Consider the following 20,972-nt stretch of genomic DNA (forward strand, 5'->3'; position numbering starts at 1 on the left):
AGACAAAGGGAGTGACAGAATATACCTGGGAGAAACGGGGAAAATACATTGAAACCTACCACCAAATTCAAGGTATTTAATAAACCCAGGTAGGATAAAAAAAAGAAATTAGATTGAATGGTCCAGAAAACAGTAAATGTACAATAATAATTGGATTGAAAGGAAGCAAGAAACCTGCTTTTGGGTGGGGTGGAATAGAGAGGGAGATAGAAGTAATCAGGAGGATTTATAGCGAATAAAAGATCTCAGTGTCAACACTTCAGTATGTAACATATTGTGTGTATATGTGTGTGTACGTGTATTACACCTAATATATAACAAAATGTACTGATACTTTGACCTCTTAAGTAGTTTTATCGTATTATTAAAAATTAAAGCCCACTTATATATCAGCCAGAACCCCTCAGAGAAAGAGAATCCTTGGACTGAGATGGAGAAAATCAGAGTTTGTGTTCGAAAACGCCCTCTGGGCATGAGGGAGGTACGTCGTGGAGAAATTAATATTATTACTGTAGAAGACAAAGAAACTCTACTTGTTCATGAGAAGAAAGAAGCAGTTGACCTCACACAATATATTCTGCAGGTATGATGCTTTCCTTCTGTGTTTGGAACTAACATTATCAAGTGTCAATTTTTTGTTTTTTTGTTTGAGTAGCAGTACAAATTCTAAAATCCAGTTTTGGGTTTGGGTGTTGGCATTCATTCCTGATGTGACATTGCATTAAATCATTGATAAACCTTAGCCTTCATTTTTAAAAAATATAGTGCAATGGGGGATACAAAAACGTAACTCCTCCACTCTTGTGCAATAGAGTTGCATCATACAGTCACTTAACATGCTTTATGTGAACTTAATTACACATATTCAGTCAGAAAAGAGCAAATGAGGGAATAAAAAGAGTTTAAATAATGAACTGGTGGTAAGCAGGGCCAGTCACTGAGCGTATGCACCAGAGCGACTATGAGATGGTCACACAGTCTCAATTCTCTCCTGTCTCTCACAGTGTGAACTTCTCATTCTGCTGAGTGCAAGTCTGAAGTTTAATGATGGAGGGTATATTTTTGAGCAAAAAGACCCCAGATTGCCAGCCAACTGCTTATTTTGATTCTCACTTGTATTTGGGCCTAGGCTTAATTTGGTGGAAATTGGGCTCCTGAACAGGCCACTTTGTACAAGGTAGATTGCAGTGAGTAAATATAACCCAGGGATGTGATTTTATATCGAACATATAAGGGGTTAAATAAAACACTGTAGTTCAAAAACATTAAAAAATGTTCACTCCCTGCCAGAATGATCATGATGAGTCCAAGGACAAAGGGTTTGATACTGAAAGAAATTTATTCCTAGCTGATAGGTACCCTTGCGATAATTCCTTCACTCTCTTATAAAAGCAGCAAACCCCACAGATGGAAGATACCATAATTTAGGTACTCTTAAAATTATGAAGCAATTATGAATAATCTTAAATAGGGGATAATCCACCAGATGTTAAGATTTGGGAATTCAGAGTTTCTCTTATCTGAATCTGCCTCCCTGCATGTTCATATTATGTTCATTCTATTCTCTCTCTCTCTTGCTTCAAAACCCAGTGACTGGGAGTTCCTTGGTGGTCTAGTGGTTAGGATTTGGTGTTTTTCACTGCCTTGGCCTGGGTTCATTCCCTTGTCAGGGAACTGAGATCCTGCAAGCCACGTGGTGCAAGAAAACAAAACAAAACCCAGTGACAGGTAGAAAGAAAAAAAAAGTGATGAGTAATCTGGTATGCAAGCAATTCACCTTAGTCAGCTGAGATATTACTCTACTGGAATAAATCCTTTAACACTGAAGTCAAATTGTTAATACTCTCCCCTCTTTAACACTTGCATTGTTCTTTTTTTTCTTTGCTTACCAAAATTGACTTTCACAGTAACATTCAAAGCAATCTACCGTGTCTTTCTATGGGCACTAAATTACTAGGCCACTGTATAACCAGCGCAGTCACTTTAACAGCCTTATTGATTGCTGGTCAATGCACAGTCTATTAGGTCTAGGTGGGAGGTATTTATATTGAAGATGGTCCAAATGACCAATTAGTTGTAATACTATCTAGTTCCATGGCTACTTATAGCCATGGTAATAGCCCTATCCAATCACCATCTACCCAAGACTGCCTTAATGATGCTTCTGTCACAGTAATTCCCTCAAGGAGGCATCATCTTATCTTTTGTATTTTTCCATTATCCCAAAACACAATAACCTTACTTCTTTGTCATTGCCATTGGTCAATACTTATTGAATACCCATTGTTTCCTTAGCACTTTATCTGCTGTTTGAACTTTGGACCTTCGCTCTCATAGGTCAAAGTCCTTACCTGTCAATGCTTATAATATATGTGTTGAGAGGCCTTTTTTCTCCCCCTTTTTCTTAAGTAGAAAGAAGAAAAGGGAGGTTCATAGCAAACAGCAAATAAATATTGATACTAGATTCTTTGGGTTTTATTTTTAAACTTATTCAGGAATTCAAATAGGTTTATGTGTCCTTTAATTAAACATCTTACCCTTTCAAATCTTCTTTTGTTACTTATGTGATCATATACATATAGTGTGCTGTCCTACTTACCATTAAATTTTAGGATAGCAACATAATAAGTGAAAAAACAAGGCGACCTATCTGTATGTGTTTCATTCCAATTTCTTAAAGAAAAATATATATAGAGAAAAAAAAGATGGTACTGAAATATATCAAAGTAAATAGTGGCCATCTCTAGTGGTAGTAAGATTTACAGATAATTTGATTTTCTTATCTGTTGTTATCCATGTTTAAAATCTTTTTATACAATCAGCAGTGTTACTCTTATAAAAAAAAAGTAAGAACTTTTGAATAGGATAGATTTACCTATTTCAAAATCAAAACGGTATGCAATGAAGAGTGTCTCTAATCCCATTTCCTCCTTGAAGACAACCAGTATTACTTAAGTGTATTTTTCCAGAGATATTCTATAAAGACACTTATAATTTTTTAAAAAACTTCTTTAAAAAATAAACTATGCAACTCTGATCATATCAAAACTAAAGTGAATTTTTTTTTTTTTTGGCTGCGCTGCACTGCTTGCAGGATCTCAATTCCCTGACCAGGGATTGAACCCAGGCCACGGCAGTGAAAGTCCAAATCCTAACCAGTAGGCCACCAGGGAACTGCCTAAAGTGAATGTTAATCCAACTTCATTGATAAAATATGATCAAATGAAAGCATATGTGATGCACATGAACTATAATAGTAATCTTGTATGTTCACATATCTTTCATGAAAGATTCGTACAAAATTACTGGGAAAATCAGTACTTAAATCCTATTGGAAGGAAAGATACTAATTCCTTTAGTCAATACATGCTTTCAAAGGTGTTTACCCAAGAGCACTTATAGAAAGAGAAGAAGAATAGCCATATACTCATGAAATAAAAGAAACCCCCCCAAAAATATATATCCACATTTACTTCCATTCATTTTTTTATTTTCCTGAGAAATGCCAAAAATGCTTTTGACTTCATACTTAACTATAAAAACCTACAGTGATATTTGAGCAAAGAATGGATTTGTCTCCTTGCTTAAAGACCAGTTATGAGTTAGATATAAATCATGTCCATTAAAGTCAGATTTTAGAAATATATTTTACTCTTTATTATTGCCATTTTCAAGCTTAATCAAAAATATAATGAACCCCCATCTACCTATGACCGAGCTAAAACAGTTAGAAACATTTAACTGTTCTTAAAATCAATCATATTTTTCAGAGCACTAAATGTTCACAGATCTCTTTATCATGCTGCACAGATTCATTTTTTTTCTCAATTCCTAACTTATGGAGATTTTTCTTTCTTTCTTTCTTTTTTTTGGTCATGCCTTGCGGCTTGCGGGGTCTTAGTTCCCTGACCGGGGATTGAACCCGTGCCCCCTGCAGTAGAAGCGTGGAGTCCTAGCCACTGGACCTCCAGGGAATTCCCTAGAGATTTTTTCTAATTGATAAATTTGACTTTGTGGACCCAATTTCTTTCAGATGACTTAACAAATTTCCATTCTAATGGAATGTTATGGTACATGAAACAGAATTGAACTTGGGGTACAGTGACCCACGATAAGTTGGCTCAAGTCCACTTTTCCAGACTTGCCCATAAAATTTTTTAACTGAATATTTAGAGCAGGCCCAGAAGGTAGCAGAAGATAGGGCCTCATCTCTCATTCATTATGTGTAGACTGCCATTATGATGCTACAATCAGACTTGAAATTATTAGGATTTCTTACTCAGATATAGTTGGGCTGCCAACATAGTGAGCCTCTAAATTATGGAAATTATTAAGGCTGCTGAAGTAATGTTTTCCAGACCCAATTTAATGGGATTTCCTATCTCCTTTCAGATTACCATGGTTTTTCATTTGGGAGTCATCTTGGACTCCTTTCTCTCCCCAGCTATCACAACCAGTCATTGCCAAATTTCTTATGCATCCATTTCCTTTTTATTTCCATTGTCATTGTCTAATTTAGACCCTTCTTAACCTCACCACTGAATTACTAGTGTTCCTGTTTCCAATCCATTCACAGTATGAAGCCAGATTAGTCTTCCAATAAAATGGCTCAGGTCATCCCTCTCCTTTGCACAGTTTTTTGTCTTTCCACTTTTACTGAATTAAATATAAGCATTCTACCCCTTCCCTTAAGGCTGGTGTCCCAAGACCCCTACAACATAGTCCTAACTCTTTATTCTCACCTTCTATTTCACTTTTCTACCTGCCAAGATCCTATATGTCAAACACATTGAATCCTCCCTGTCCTCTAAAGATTCTTTGTGCTTTCCTGCTTTGACTCTTTGCTCATGTTTCCCCCGTGCCCAGAATACCTTCCCTGCCTCAGCCCCTACCTCTTAAATTCCTCTTCTTCCCCCATGGCCCATTCTTAATACAAGCTTTTTCAGAATGTCTTTCCCAATCAAAGAGATTATGTTTTTCTTTTGAATTCCACATGTGCTTTATCTCTCAAATTTTTTCTACCTTGTGGTCATTTGTATACTTGTCCGGATTAACATCTTTAGGTTGTGGAGTAGGGTAATGGTAGGGTAATTTCTGTTTCTTTGGGCCCCTTGAAGTGCCTACTGCAATATACATGCTACCAGCTGAGCAATAAATATTTATGGAATTATAAATTAAGCTATGTAACCTATGGAATAAAGATCTTCCTCTAGAATTCCCCCCAAATTTCAAATATGCTGGCTCTAGGTGGGCTATGAGGATAATTTCCATAGAATTCAGTTCCTCTCCTAGACCTAAGGAAGATTGGCTCACTGTTGGACTCTTTAATTTACTTCCCCTAAGAGAGAACAAAAATTGTGTGGTTTAGTTTTTACATTGTGAGAACATGTCTACAGAGATCTCAAGTAAAAGAAGGCCCTGTCATTTGACAGTTAATGATTGCTTATTATCTCTAAGTTTGTCATGGACAGTTACTATTAGTTAAAAATGTATTTGCGCCTTTATCGTGTGTTAACTAGAATAGTGATGAAGAAAATCAAGAAAGTGTCTCTTTTTATAAAAACCAAATTTCTTTTTCAGCATGTTTTTTATTTTGATGAAGTCTTTGATGAGGCGTGCACCAATCAAGATGTATACATGAAAACTACTCACCCACTCATTCAGCATATTTTCAATGGGTACGATAGAAATTATTTGCTCCTCCTGCCTTTTATTTTCTATTTTCCATAAATCTTATTTCTTTATAAATGTTACTTATGTTTTTCAATTATTTTGAATTAAACATGAAATTGTGTTTTGACCTAATGAATTTAAATTAGACTCTTCTGGAAAATTCAGTGTCTCTATTTATAGGATTCACAAAGCATTTAGAAATATTCAGCAAAATTTCCATTTATACTGATGATATTGATTCTCTGTGCTTAGCGGAAAAATATAAGCTGTCAACAATATATATATATATATATATATATTTTTTTTTTTGGTTGCACCGGGTCTTAGTTGCGGCAGGCAGCCTCCTTAGTTGCAGCTCACTGGCTCGTTAGTTGCAGCACGTGGACTCCTTAGTTGCGGCATGGGAACTCTTAGTTACAGCATGCACATGGGATCTAGTTCCCTGACCAGGGGTCAAACCCGGGCCCCCTGCATTGGGAGCACAGAGTTTTATCCACTGCACCACCAGGGAAGTCCCTGTCAACAATATTATTTCATCAAAGTCCTCAGAATAAGAAGGTGTAAGTGGTTGTAGTTAGTCTGAACTTTTGATAATAGGAATTATGTATTCTAGCTATAGTTTCATTTTAATTTTAAAATAATTATTCACACATAAACATTAAATGGGACAGAGTAGGTACTAGGGGCCTCTGTTGTATATTTAAAATGTAGTCAGGTACAGGTAGAAAATATTGAACAGCCTGCTAGAGTAACTGATTTCAGAGTATTTTTACTTTTATTTTGTAAAATAACTTTTATAACTTAGAAAAGTTGAGGTATAATTTACATACATTAAGATGCACAGATCTTAAGAAGTACTCAGGTTTGATGAGTTTTGATAGTTGCATGTATCCAAGTAACCAATACCTGGAACAAGATATAGAACATTTCCATCACCCCAGAAAGTTCTCTTGTGTCCCTTTTTAGTTAATCCTCCCACCTTCACCCCCAGGTCTTATATAACCACTGACTTGCTTTCTGTCACTATAGATTAGTTTTGCCTGTTCTAGAATGTCATAGAAACAGAATCATTACAATATATATCTTATGCCTGCCTTCTTTTGCATAGCATAATGGTGTGTTTTTTTTATAAATTTATTTTTATTTTTATTTATTTTTGGCTGCATTGGGTCTTCGTTGCTGCACGCAGGCTTTCTCTAGTTGCGGCGAGTGGGGGCTACTCTTTGTTGCAGTGCGCGGGCTTCTCATTGCAGTGGCTTCTCTGGTTGCGGAGCACGGGCTCTAGGCTCACGGGATTCAGTAGTTGTGGCACATGGGCTTCAGTAGTTGTGGCACACGGGCTTAGTTGCTCCACGGCATGTGGGATCTTCCAGGACCAGGGCTCGAACCTGTGTCCCCTGCATTAGCGGGCAGATTCTTAACCACTGCGCCATCAGGGAAGCCCTACCACAATTTTTTTATCCATTCTCTTGTTAATGGACATTTGGGTTGTTGTTTCCAGTTTTGGAGTATTATGAATAAAGCTGTATGAACATTTTTATGCAAGTCTTTTTATGGACATCTTTTAATTTATCTCAAATAAAAACCTATAAATGGAATTCCTGGGTCATTGGATAGGTGTATGTTTATAAGAAAGTGTCAAACAATTTTCCATGCACGGTTATATACTCCTAGAAGCAGTGTATGAGAATTGCAGTTCTGCATCCTCACCATAGTTGATATTGTCAGTCTTTTTTATTTTAGCCAATTTAATGGAACTGTATCTCATTGTGGGTTTTTAAAAAATATATTTATTTATTTATTTTGTCTGTGTTGGGTCTTAGCTGCGGCATGCTGGATCTTCGTGGCAGCATGCAGGCTCTTAGTTGTGGCATGTGGGATCTAGTTCCCTGACTAGGGATCTAACCTGGGCCCCCTGCATTGGAAGTGCGGAGTCTTAACCACTGGGCCACCAGGGAATTCCCTCGTGTTTTTTAATTTTAATTTCCCCAGTGTCTAATGATACTGAGCATCTTTTCATGTACTTATTGGCCATTCAGATATCTTCATTTGCCTGTTTTTTGTGTTGTCTTTTTATTTTTAAAATAAATGTATTTATTTATTTATGGCTGTGTTGGGTCTCGGTTGCTGCTCGTGGGCTTTCTCTAGTTGCAGTGAGCGGGCGCTACTCTTTGATGCGGTGTGCAGGATTGTCATTGCGGTGGCTTCTCTTTGTTACACAGCACAGGCTCTAGGCATGTGGGCTTCAGTAGTTGTGGCATGCAGGCTCAGTAGTTGTGGCTCATGGGCTCTAGAGCGCAGTCTCAGTAGTTGTGGCACACGGGCTTAGTTGCTCTGCAGCATGTGGGATCTTCCCGGACCAGGGTTCGAACCCGTGTCCCCTGCATTGGCAGGCGGATTCTTAACCACTGAGCCACCAGGGAAGTCCCTAATTTTTTTTTTTAATTTTTATTTATTTTTGGCTGCGTTGGGTCTTCATTGCTGCCGCTGGCTTTCTTTAGTTGCAGCGGGCGGGGGATACTCTTTGTTGTAGTGCGCGGGCTTCTCATTGCAGTGGCTTCTCTTGTTGCAACGCGTGGGCTCTAGGGCACACGGGCTTCAGTAGTTGTGGCTCGTGGGCTCTAAAGTGCAGGCTCAGTAGTTGTGGCGCACGGGCTTAGTTGTTCTATGGCATGTGGGATCTTCCTGGACCAGGGATCAAACCCATGTCCCCTGCATTGGCAGGCGGATTCTTAACCACTGTGCCACCAGGGAAATCCCTGTGTTGTCTTTATTGTTGTTGTGTAGAAGTTACGTTTTTTTTTTCCATGAGGAGGTTAAACTGAAGTCTCTGGGGACTTCCCTGGTGGTCCAGTGGGTAAGACTCCACACTCACAACTGCAGGGGCCTGGGTTCGATCCCTGGTCGGGGAACTAGATCCTGCACACATGCTGCAACTAAGAGTTTGCATGCCGCAACTAAGAGTTTGCATGCTGCAACTAAGAAGCCCGCATGCCACAACTAAGAAGTCCACATGCTGCAACTAAGAAGTCTGCATGCCACAAGTAAAAGATCCCTCATGCCACAACTAAGACCCGGTGCAGCCAAAATAAATTAATTAATGAAAATAAATTTTTTTTAAAAAGTGAAATCTCTTTCAGGTTCAATTCCTATGCATCAAATTTAGGGAGTGCTTTTTGAGAGAGCAAGTTTCTAAAATAAGTTAGACTGTTAAGACATTAATAAAAAGAGGATTGCAAGTTAGGTGAAATTATTAAGTTAGTTCTTGTAAAGTGTAATAAGAGCTTTCTTCATCTGTTGTTTTTTTTAAAAAAAGTTCATCACGAAAATGTTCAGAAGATAAGGTGGATATTATTCTTTATTATTCTCATTTTGCTAGCTCTTCTTCAGTGTGTTCAAATTTTCCTCTTGTAATTCTTTTCCTAACTGTGTCTCTGCCAGTGTATTCAAGTGCCCACACTGCTGGGAGCCATGGTTTAAAACACAAGGAGTAACCGGTCTCTGCTTCTAAACAGCTTAAATCTGATTAGCTCCCATCTCTTGATTCTCACACTTCCATGGTTACTTTGCTCTTGTCATATCATTCTTTCTTTGGTTTCTATCTGGCTTCATGTCCTTTCTGTGTATTCATCTCTCTGCCCACCTCCAGCCTCCCTCCCCTGTGTCCATACATAGAATTTTTTTCTTGCTGCAAGTAGCTACTTTTGTCATTAATCCATGTGATTCCTGTTCAAGAGTCTGTAATAGCTACTTACTGCATAACATTATGTTCACTCTCTACTTAGTACTACATAGTACTAGAGCTACATAGTACATAGGACCTCACAGTACTCAGGTAATCTTGGCCTCATCTCCTCCTAAAACATACTTTGGCTGGCAGGTTGGCCTCCCAACTCTTCTGTCCATCTCTTATTTTGCAGTTTTTCACACTCATACAGGTTGTGTGTACATGCATGTATCCACATGCAAGAATAGTGACTCCCACTTAGAATCATAGGACATCAGGGCTAGAAGGGATCTTGGAAATCAAGTAGTCCAGTAATTTATCAATGAAAGTGAAAACTGAGGCCCTAAGATCTCTTTTGTGAGTCCTTCAAATATTTTACTTAAATTGATTTTACCTCTGTCTGAAGTTCCTTAGTATTCATATGAGTGGTCACTACCATCCTGTTTATCATATGATCTTCTATTATTTATTGTATTTAATTCTCTATTACTTCTTTCACCAAACTTATCTTTCAGGATTAACACAATTTTTTTTTTTCTCTAGGATCCTCTAAAGCACCTAACATGAGGTCTTTGTTTCCTTATCTTCTAGAGTTGTCTTATGGTCTTACCAGTTCCATAAAAAATTCCTAGTAAAAAAACTCACGTACTGCTTTGAGAATTTTTTTTCTCTTCCCTTGTTTTTATAATGTAAAGCCCTCTTCTCCTTAAAGGGCTCTATATTTTCTAGCTGAATTTTGTCAAGGATTCTTTTTCCACCTGACTTTTGTCATTTAAAAATCTGTGTGTAGATTAGCATTCTCTTAATATTTAAAAGTAAATACAAATGATTCTTCCCCCAGAGGCAATGCCACTTGCTTCGCATATGGACAGACAGGTGCCGGAAAGACCTATACCATGATAGGAACTCATCAGAACCCAGGACTGTATGCTCTGGCTGCCAAAGATATCTTCAGACAACTAGAAGTGTCCCAGCCAAGAAGACACTGTTTTGTGTGGATCAGCTTCTATGAAATCTACTGTGGACAGCTTTATGACCTCCTAAATAGAAGAAAAAGGTATTGCATATGAGTTGGAAACTGTAAGTCTGTTCTTTATTGTTTTAAGCCAGAGTCCCACTGAATTATGGGATTTAATGAGAGACTTTGGTACACTAATGCCCTTTTGTGAAATGAGAGTCTCCTGAATCAGGTGCATATTTTTTTCAAACTGTCAGTTCAGCTAGAGAAAAATATAAATTAGCCTTCCATTAGTATTAAAATTTTAAGTGGTCAGTATCCTAATGCTCATCAAAAGACTATATCCCTTTTATTTTGGTCTGTGAAAAAGATTATAATTTTAGGAAGTCAGGAAACCAACATATACGTAAGTCCCTTCCTATTCTTTTGACCTATTATTACACTGGAAGAACTATAATGTTTCCCACTTCCTCTTGTTTTTCTTCTCAATAATCTTAGGGTAAAAATGATAGTTTTCTGATATCAGTAAAAAGAAAAGAAAATCTTTTCTTCACATTAACTCTTATAAGGCTTAACCTATTGCCCTTGCAACATAATACAGTACTTTGGAAATGTATTCATTCAGTAACTGATTTTAAATCCCTATTGTATTTTTCTAGCATAAAGTTTTGTTTAGGTTGAAACAGATGATTTTAACTGCGTAGGAGGCCACAAAGTTGTGGAGGTATCAACTGACTGGGAGAACAGGGAGGAGAGAGAGGGAACAGGGGAAGTGGAAGGATAAGAGGTTGTCAGGACAGAATTAACCAGACCTGAGACATGCTGGGAGCAGCCACACCAGGTGAAGAGGAGTGAGTTGAGGCTGAGCATGGTGGAAGTCTGGGGAAACCAAATCAGTGAAAGAGACTAGCCCCCAGCAAACGTATCTAAGCCCCTACAGAGCTGTCCAAAAGGTCGTGCAAGTTTCATGTGCTCCAGGAAAGCACTGGAATGGGGAGTAGGGGTGGAGGAGCAGCTCCAGTTCATGGAGAGCATGATAGGGCGGCCCCCGTCATAGAGGGGCACTAGAGTATTGAGTAGCATAACTGGAGAGGTCACTGGAGTGGGCTTAAGCAGGCCACCATCCTGTGGACTATTTCAACAAAAAAGGGACCTTCAGTATGCCACAATTCAGAGAGTGTACAGGTGTTGGGGGTTCAGTCATGACACAATTGCCAGATAAAGAAGGGTGCTACTTTGGGGTTGCTTTGGGTAAGAGTTGCTTTTCCTTTCTACTCTCTCTGTGTTGGTTTTGAAGCCTCAAGTTAGCTCCATCACAGCTTCTCTTTCAAGCCTCAATACCCTTATTAGGAGCCCTCTCCAGTCAGAATGGCCGCTTCCTTTAAAGAACAGTTAGCATGAAAATAAAAGCCACTGTTTGTGTGTGTGTGTGTGTTTGTGTGTGTGTGTGTGCGCGCGCACACGCACGCGCGTGTTTTGTTTGTGTGAAGGGACAGTCAGGATATCCAGCTGTTTTTTTTTGTTTTTGTTTTTAAACTTTGGGTTTATTTATTTATTTATTTATTTATGGCTGTGTTGGGTCTTCGTTTCTGTGCGAGGGCTTTCTCTAGTTGCGGCAAGTGGAGGCCACTCTTCATCGCGGTGCGCAGGCCTCTCATTATCGTGGCCTCTCTTGTTGCGGAGCACAGGCTCCAGACGCGCAGGCTCAGTAATTGTGGCTCACGGGCTTAGTTGCTCCGCGGCATGTGGGATCCTCCCAGACCAGGGCTCGAACCCGTGTGCCCTGCATTGGCAGGCAGATTCTCAACCACTGCGCCACCAGGGAAGCCCATCCAGCTGTTTTTGAGTGCAGTTCTTTAATGAATGACCCCGATATACTGTCCTGTTATTTCTACGTTCTTTAATTATAGCCAAGGGGATGGGAATATGCTAACTCCTGGGTTTAAAGCTTCTCTAGGGCTCACTAGGGAATACCCACACTTATTCTGAAAGTGTCTTGAGCTGTGGGATTTTGGGGTTTGTTTTTTTTTTATGTCTCTGGTTAATTGGCTAATATCTCTTTATTTCCTACCTTTCTGAGACTTCTGAAATGTCCTGCTCCATTGATAATACTCTTTCTTGTTTGTTTAGAGCTGTTATGACTTATCCTGTTGTTTTTAAAATAAAATATATTTTCTATAAGAGGGGCTTTGTCAAAGGTAGATAGAAGTATATGTGCTCAGTCTACCTCTTAAACTAGAAACCAAAGTTTAAAGATCTTAAGATTAACTCTTTAAAGTAGAAGATAAGTTGTCTTTACCTTTGCATAAAAAGTGATAAAAATATACTTCTTGCTTATATGATTTAAAAATACAGCAGTGCATTTTAGGCTATTCATTAGGAACTTTTCTGGGGCCTGGGAAGTATGTTCAGGAGTGATGTGAAGGCTCTGAAAGCTAGATCCTTCTTTTATTCCAGAAGCCTAACTGTTCCAATAGAGTTGTCTTCTGAGAGATCATGGGCATTGGTGAGGCTGTTTTCCTATCCTTCTGTAAAAATTTGGAAACTTGGGATAAGGTTAGATGGAGAAAAAAATTTTTTGAGAAAATCTTTTTTTGGCTATGAAGTGAAATTCCATTATTATTATTATTATTATTATTATTTTATTTTATTTTATTTTATTTGGCAATCAGTATCTTATTAAGGGAGAAAATAATCTTAGAGTCTTTGATAGATTCAATACATGCCCCTTGGTGGATCTGGTTCAATGATGATGGTAGACCATAACCATTCATTTTGTTACACGCAGGCCTGAGGCTTTCAGTTGCAACACCGGCTCTTCCTTGCTTCCTTAGAAGATGTATCAGGACTCCTTATGTTGAAAGTATTTAGTAAAATAAGACCCCACTCTTACTGGCTTATGCATTTAGGGAAGTCATTGGCTCATATAACTAGAAAGCCTAGAGGATAGTCAAGTCTTAGGGTCTTTTTACTCTAGCAGTTCAGTGATGTTATGAAGACCCGGTTTCTTTGCATCTCTCTGCTCTACCTTCCATGGTATTAGCTTCATTCCAAAACTGTCTCTTTTGTAGATGTAGAATGGCTGCCACTGCTCCCAGGGCCACATGCTTTCACTTCTAGAGAGGAAAAGAGAGCACCTAACAACCAGAGGCTAGGACTTTATTCTGATGGGACCAGCGAAGATCCCATATCCACTCTTGAACCAATCACTGTAGCCAGGAATACACCATCCATTGATTGGCATAGGTCTGGGTTAAATGCTCATTCTATTCATTGTAGCCAAAGATGCTGATTTGTTTAAAACAATCAAAGACTGCCTCTGAAGCCTGGGGCTGGAGTCAGGAGGTGTGGGGGGCGATGAGGAGAATGCATATCGATCCCACCCAAACAGCAAAACTGCTACTTAATGGGGAGTGGTGGGTTGGGTTCTGGGGAGTCTGTTACTGAAGCTCTGCCAAACCAACGATGTTCTTGCATCCGCAGGCTCTTCGCAAGAGAAGATAGCAAGCATGTGGTACAGATAGTGGGACTGCGAGAACTTCAGGTGGATAGTGTGGAGCTTCTCTTAGAGGTAATTCTTCCTCCTTTACTACCCCACTGTAGCAGCCTAAGTACCAGGGAAGACTTCATTTTGCTATCTCGCAAATATAATGGACTCAGATTTAGGCAAAGGGCGACGACAAACATACCATTTCACATTTATAAAATATGAATCCTACTCTGAGAGGTTGGCTCCTTTCTCTACAAGGTTGTTGTCTCAATGCCTTGATAGTGGGAAGTAAGCATGTGGGAGAGCCTAATGCATGAGAGGATACTTTTGAGCCAGTTTCAAAAGCTGCTAATGTGTATTTTTATGGTAGTGGGCTCTGGTAAAGGCTGCTGGAGAGAAATATTCTATTTTCAATAAAAATTTTAATGGGTAATACCTTCACATGGATTCAAAATTCAGAAAGTACAATGAAAATATTCCTTCCATTCCCTTTTCCTGAGGCAACTAATATATTTTTTAGTATTTTGTGTATCATTCCAAAGGTATTTAAAATCTGCTTTTTTCACTCTTTTAAAATATATAATTTAGTGATTTTTTTAGTATTTTCAGAAAGTTGTACAGCCATCACCACTATCAAATTCCAGAACATTTTCATCACACCAAAATGAAACCCTGTACCATTAACAGTTACTCTTTATTTCCCTTGTGCCTGGTGCCTGACAACCACTAATTTCTATCTCTCTGGATTTACCTATTCTGGCCATATCATATAAATGTAATCACACAATATGCAACCTTTTGTCTCTGCCTTCTTTCACTTAGCATAATGTTTTCAAGGTTCATCCATGTTGTTGAATGTATCAGTACTTCATTCCTTTTTATGGCCGAATAATATTCTGTTGTATGGATATACCATGTTTTATTCATCCATCAGTTGATGGGCATGTGGGTTGTTTCAACCTTTTGGCTATTATGAATAATGCTGCTATGAACATTCAGGTACAGGTTTTTGTGTGGACGTACGTTTTCAGTTTTCTTGAGTATATGCCTAGGAGTGGAATTGCTGAGTCACTTTTTGGGGAACTGCCAAACTGTTTTCCAAAGTGGCTGCACCATTTTATATTCCCACTAGCAATGTATGAAGGTGGGTATTATTTTAAAAGCTCCCAAGGTGATTCTAACATGCAGCCATCATAGTCATGCTAGTATATCCAACAAGCCTGGCTAGAGTCAAAGGGAGAAGGCTCAAAGGACAGGCTGGGTACTTGACAATACCCACCTTTAGAACAGCTTCACAGTACATCCCTCCAGGGACTTGGGTGTGTGAAATGGCGAGGTGGCCCACCATTAATACATGTCTTTTTCTAACAGTTTCTTTTTCTTGGGACAAATAGGTAAATTTTGTTTAAGGGCTGGAACCTTGTTTTTATGTGATTATCAGATTCCTGAATCCTGGTACCCAAAATCCAAGGATGGCACCTTAGTGTGGCTGTTTTAGACAGTCACCTAAGAGCCAAGAGCCCCTTTCTAGTGACTGCAAAGGCAGGCACAGAACAAAAGTGTGTGGGACGTGCTGAAGGGCTCTTCTGAGGCTGTTGACCATTCTTAACCTGTCCAGAGCTCCCTCCACTGCAGAGTCCTAAGGCAATTGTTTCTTATACACCTATTCCCTGTGGTCCTCTTGCCCCTACCTCCCCTAGTCATTCCTTCATTTGGCTGGGAGTTTCAGGAGAGTTGGTCCTCACGATGCTGTTGTCCTTGGAAATTAGACCAATTGAATGGGAAAGGATCAAACACTAAAAGGAAGTCTCTTTTCCTTGGCTATGGGTCATAACTATGTTAGTGGGCAATCTGGTGTCAAATCGCTCTCACCCTGGAAGAGTTTATGGCACTGCTCTATCCTAAGGTGCGTTTTCTAAGACAAGCAGAAGTTTCTTGTTAGTGAACATATTATTGCCATTGATACCCGCAGTCTGTAATACATATGAGGTTGTACAAGAAGGAAGCCAGCTGAGATCAAGGTGGAAAGTTGATATAAATTATGGATATCTGACATGGTTACCCTCATAAACATTTACTGACTTGAAACAACAGCACTTGCTAACTCAGGTGTCACACTTTCACTCTCTCTCAGGTGTCACCATTCACGCTCACTCAGGTATCACCTATGTGTTTGCTCAAGTGTCACCCTCAGGTGTCATCTTCATGTATGTCACCATCGCAGATCACCCTCAGGCTCACTCAGGCATGGCTACTTGTTACCTGCCTGCACAAGTGGCAGCTTCATTTTTCACACAGGATTGTCCTTCCTCCAAGAAGTTTCTCCTTCCAGGTGTATTTTATTACCTGGTCTTACCAATGCAGGGACCAGGACTTCCCTGCCTTTACAGAGGACTTGCTGATGCAACCAGATTTGGAATCAAGGTTTTGCTTGTCAGGCAAATGATGGGCATTTTTTCCCTTGTAGAGGTTTTTGGGCTTTTAAGTCATTCCTACAGACATTTCGTGTACTTACAGGTATCCATTCCTGAACTTCTAATAAATCTGTTTCGTGTTTTAACATTGCCTTGGCTGTAGTTGGTAGCAGAGGCCCACAGAGTAAGAGCTTCCCCTAGATAAGCCTCAGTTGTATGCCGGTGATAGAGACTTAGTCTATACACAGTGCCTATCCTACTGAAGTGCTCATAGCCTGTCTTTGGTATTTGTGCAGGAAGCTTCGTGATTAAAGTCTGGATGGAGCTGGGTCCCAGTGCCGTGTGTCCTTGAGCACATCCTTTACCTTTCTGAGCCCGAAATATGTGGATGTTAGCAGACGATTGGATTGTGTGACAGAGAAGGAAATGAGATAATATACATATAATGCTTACTGTGATGCTAGTTAAATTTGTCACAGCTATGATTCTTATTAATAAGTCCCTGAATATTTCCCAGTGCCACAGAATTCCATAGTTGTCTCTACTTTCTATTGTAGCAGGTCCCCATTTTACTACTTACATAACATGATTTGTCTAAAGCAGCAGTCCCCAACCTTTTTGGCACCAGGGACCGCTTTCATGGAAGACAGTTTTTCCATGGATTGGGGGTGGGGGAAGGATGGTTCAGGTGATAACGCGTAATGTGAGTGATGGGGAGCGGCAGATGAAGCTTCGCTTCCTGCTGTGCGGATCCTAATTCCCTGACCAAGGATCGAAGCCATGCCCCCTGCACTGGAAGCACGGAGTCTTAATCACTGGACCACCAGGGAAGTCCCTACATTTTTAAAAAGAAATAGTTTAAGTTTTGGAAGTTTACACAAAGATGTTAGTTCTTGGGACTTCCCTTGTGGCACAGTGGTTAAGAATCCTCCTGCCAATGCAGGGGACACGGGTTCGATCCCTGGTCCAGGAAGATCCCACATGCCACAGAGCAACTAAGCCCGTGTGCCACAACTACCGAGCCTGCGCTCTAGAGCCCGCGAGCCAGAACTACTGAAGCCCGCGTGCCACAACTACTAAAGCCCGCGCGCCTAGAGCCCGTGCTCCGCAACAAGAGAAGCCACCGCAGTGAGAAGCCCGCGCACTGCAACAAACGTAGCCCCTGCTCACTGCAACTAGAGAAAGCCCGCGCCCAGCAATGAAGACCCAACACAGCCAAAAATAAATAAATACATTAAAAAAAAAAAAAGATGTTAGTTCTTTAGTATATTTTCTTTAATTAATATTTATTGAGAACTTATGATGTGCCAATCGTAGTACTAAGTGCTTTACATACTACATATTATCTCTTTTAGTCCTCAAAAGTAACCTATGAAATTACCATTTTATAGATAAGAAACTGAGGCCCTGAAAAGTTAAGTGATTTATAAAACTTCTCACATTGCAAAAGTTTAAACAACCATATTGTCAGAGCTGGCATGTAAACCCAGACAGTCTAACTTCATATTTTACTCTTAACTGCTACACTTGAGTTGTATATCATTTACAGAAGTCTATCTAATGATCTTCACAGACTGCCTCATTTTTACTCCTCAGAGCTCAGCTGCTTTATACCACAGTTTCTGAAAAACATGGTGATTGCAGACTGTTACTGAAGCTGAGGAAACTGGACCATGGACCAGAAATTCCTTCATGTCTTCTCTAAAAGGCATTTAGTCAGGAAAAGTCACCTCAACATGTTAGATTTTCTGAGACACACTCACAGGTATCTAGTACATCATGGCATAATGAAAAGCCAAGTATAAAACTCTATAATAGAACCTCAGAAGATAGTCTTTCTTTTTTTTTTTTTTTTAAAGGAATTCCTTTATTTTTATTATTTATTTATTTTTAGCTGTGTTGGGTCTTCGTTTCTGTGCGAGGGCTTTCTCTAGTTGTGGCGAGCGGGGGCCACTCTTCATCGCGGTGCGCGGGCCTCTCACTATCGCGGCCTCTGTTGTTGCGGAGCACAGGTTCCAGACGCGCAGAGCTCAGTAGTTGTGGCTCACGGGCCTAGTTGCTCCACGGCATGTGGGATCTTCCCAGAGCAGGGCTCGAACCCGAGTCCCCTGCATTGGCAAGCTGACGCTCAACCACTGCGCCACCAGGGAAGCCCAAGACAGTCTTTCTTGACTCCCCTGGGGATGAACCACAAGGTCACCCCTTGAGCTTCCTATCAGTATCCACAGTTCCTGACTAGGTATGGCCTTGAGGCCTCTCTGAGCTCTCATCAGATTCCAGCAGAAGTAACATCATTGATTACATGTGGCAGAGGGTACCTGGCTTCTATCCCTAGCCTGACCATATTCTGCCTATGTGACCTTGGATAAGCCACTTAACTTCTCTGTGATCGTTTCTTTATCCATCAAGCATATTGCTTACACAATTCACAAATGTAGGCATTTAAAAGATCTCCCCTGTCTCTTCATGGGGTTTGTAAAAGACATATATATATATATATATATATATCTCAAAAGAGCTGTGAGACCCCTAAAACCCTGGGAGGAAATGCACCAGAATCTTGTTAACTCTGGGGTTATGGAAGGTATATATTTTCTTCTTTATATTTTTCCTGTATTTTCTAAGTTTTCCCCAGTAAGCATGTCTTTCTTTTCTAATGAAAAAGAAGTTTGATAAAAAAGACTAATACAAATCTAAAATAATCCCTCATCATTGCATTGTAATCTATGAAAGTATGAAATCAGAGTGATAGAGAGAGGCCAGGATGAGGAAGTGCATTTAAACTAGATGGTTCATGGGAATTCTCTGGCATTCCAGTGGTTAGGACTTTGTGCTTTCACTGCAGTGGCCCCGGGTTCAATCCCTGGCCGGGGAACTAAGATCCGGCAAGCCTTGAAGCGAGGCATGGATGGATGGATGGATGGATGGATGGATGGATGGATAGATAGATAGATAGATAGATAGATAGATAGATAGGCAGACAAACTAGATGGTTCAGTTATAGATTTGGGCTTAAGTGACCTAGCCAGCATCCAGGTTTAGTTATCAGTGCTTTTTTTTGGGCAGTTGCCACACCCAGTATAAGGGATTACTGTTCTAATTCTTCTGATTTCTGATTAGCAGCAACATGCTATCCATGCAGTTGATAATCCAGTTTTGTAAATTAACAATTTCTGCTCTTTACAAAAGGATTCATCAGATAGTCCCTTTAAACTTTTAGCAAGCTATTTACAAAATGAGTGCATTTAAAATTTGATTCTAAATTTGATTCTAAAATACAATTCTGAATCTCACTGATAATATTTAGAGACGTAACTATTGCTTAGGCCATGGAGGAATTTATTATCAGTTAGTTAATTTTTTTAAAAGTACCTACCCCTGTTTGTTAAGATATTTTATGGACTATTGTTGAAGGTTTGACTCTGTCAACTTTTGGACTCTTAATCTGGAAACTGTAGCTTTGTTCAATATGATAAAAATTAAACTTCTGAGAGATTGAGAAAAAAATTAGATAGGACTTTCTTAGTCTAATTCACTGCAAAATAGATGAATTTGTCCTAAGTGCCCCACAGTGTAGTAGAAACTACATGGGCTTTGGAATCAGACATACTAGATGTGGAATTTGGTTCTGCCACAAAACAGCTGTTGGTGAGCAAATCAACCTTTGAATTTATTCCTCAGCTGTAAATTGGGCATAATAATCATACTCACCTCACCTTAGGCTACTGTGAGGATTCTGTCAAATATTTTTAAAGTTCTTCACCTTTTTGATTCTCAGTAATCAACACTCCCCCAAATCAGGGCAGGATATTCTTATATGGCTGTGTTTTCAGAGGCTTGAGGCCATTCCTGAGGCTTCACCTCTTCTCCCCCATTCCTTTGTGGCCAGAGGGACCCAAGTTAGCCTTTACTCCCATTTGGAGGGGCAGTGGTCTCAAGGGAAATCATGGGCTCATGGCAATTGTGATAACTCATCACTTCCATGTTCCCACACATCAGTCCTGGTCTCCTTTATGACTGCATCGTGGTGGAACAGGTGGATGTGATCATTCATTCTGTGATGCACATTTCTGTCCTTTGCTTCGGTTACTACGACAGATGGGTATTATGGGACCTTACTTCGGAGCCAAGTTATGCCCTGGGGATTTTAGTCAGGATAAATCCATCAAAGATATTAAAAAGAGTATATGAGATCAAGAAGTAAATTAGCTCTTGAGCTATTGAATGTTCTCCCCCAAGATTAGTATTCCACATTGTTTTCATTGCTCTTGGGTATTTATTCTGTATGATTTAGAGTTTAGGCAGCTTTCCTCATAGAGGGAAAAGACTGCAGTCTACTGACAAAGCTATATGTCTGGTCTCTGCTGCTCTCAGTGAACTCTTAGGAGCCAGAGGGCTTTGTTTATTCCTTGCAGAAGTCACCCTGTGGATTTTATTTTCAGGTGATCTTGAAGGGCAGCAAGGAGCGCAGCACTGGGGCCACTGGAGTTAATGCAGACTCCTCCCGCTCTCATGCTATCATCCAAATTCAGATCAAAGATTCAGCCAAGAGGACATTTGGCAGGTGAGCTGGAAATACACAGGGAATCGCATTGTGTGCCTTTCCCTAATGTGACTTTGAAATATGTGTTGTCAACAATAGGACATCCTGCCACTGTGGAGTTCTTTATTTCAGGGATACACAGTAGAGTTATTAGCTCTGAAATAAAT

At 39.8% G+C, this 20,972-nt stretch overlaps 1 protein-coding gene across 2 annotated transcripts in view; it reads left to right on the top strand.

Moving 5' to 3' along the window:
- Positions 1-20,972, top strand: part of KIF24 (kinesin family member 24) — a 62,339-nt gene that overhangs the window by 22,492 nt on the left and 18,875 nt on the right. For both annotated transcript variants that reach the window (XM_036854343.1, XM_036854344.1), the window contains 5 exons: positions 394-583; positions 5,581-5,678; positions 10,242-10,457; positions 13,842-13,929; positions 20,705-20,826. In XM_036854343.1, coding sequence (XP_036710238.1) covers positions 394-583; positions 5,581-5,678; positions 10,242-10,457; positions 13,842-13,929; positions 20,705-20,826 — 714 coding nt within the window. The remainder of the gene's footprint in view (positions 1-393; positions 584-5,580; positions 5,679-10,241; positions 10,458-13,841; positions 13,930-20,704; positions 20,827-20,972) is intronic.

Source organism: Balaenoptera musculus, chromosome 6 (assembly GCF_009873245.2).
Source record: "Balaenoptera musculus isolate JJ_BM4_2016_0621 chromosome 6, mBalMus1.pri.v3, whole genome shotgun sequence".
Lineage (NCBI taxonomy): Eukaryota > Metazoa > Chordata > Mammalia > Artiodactyla > Balaenopteridae > Balaenoptera > Balaenoptera musculus.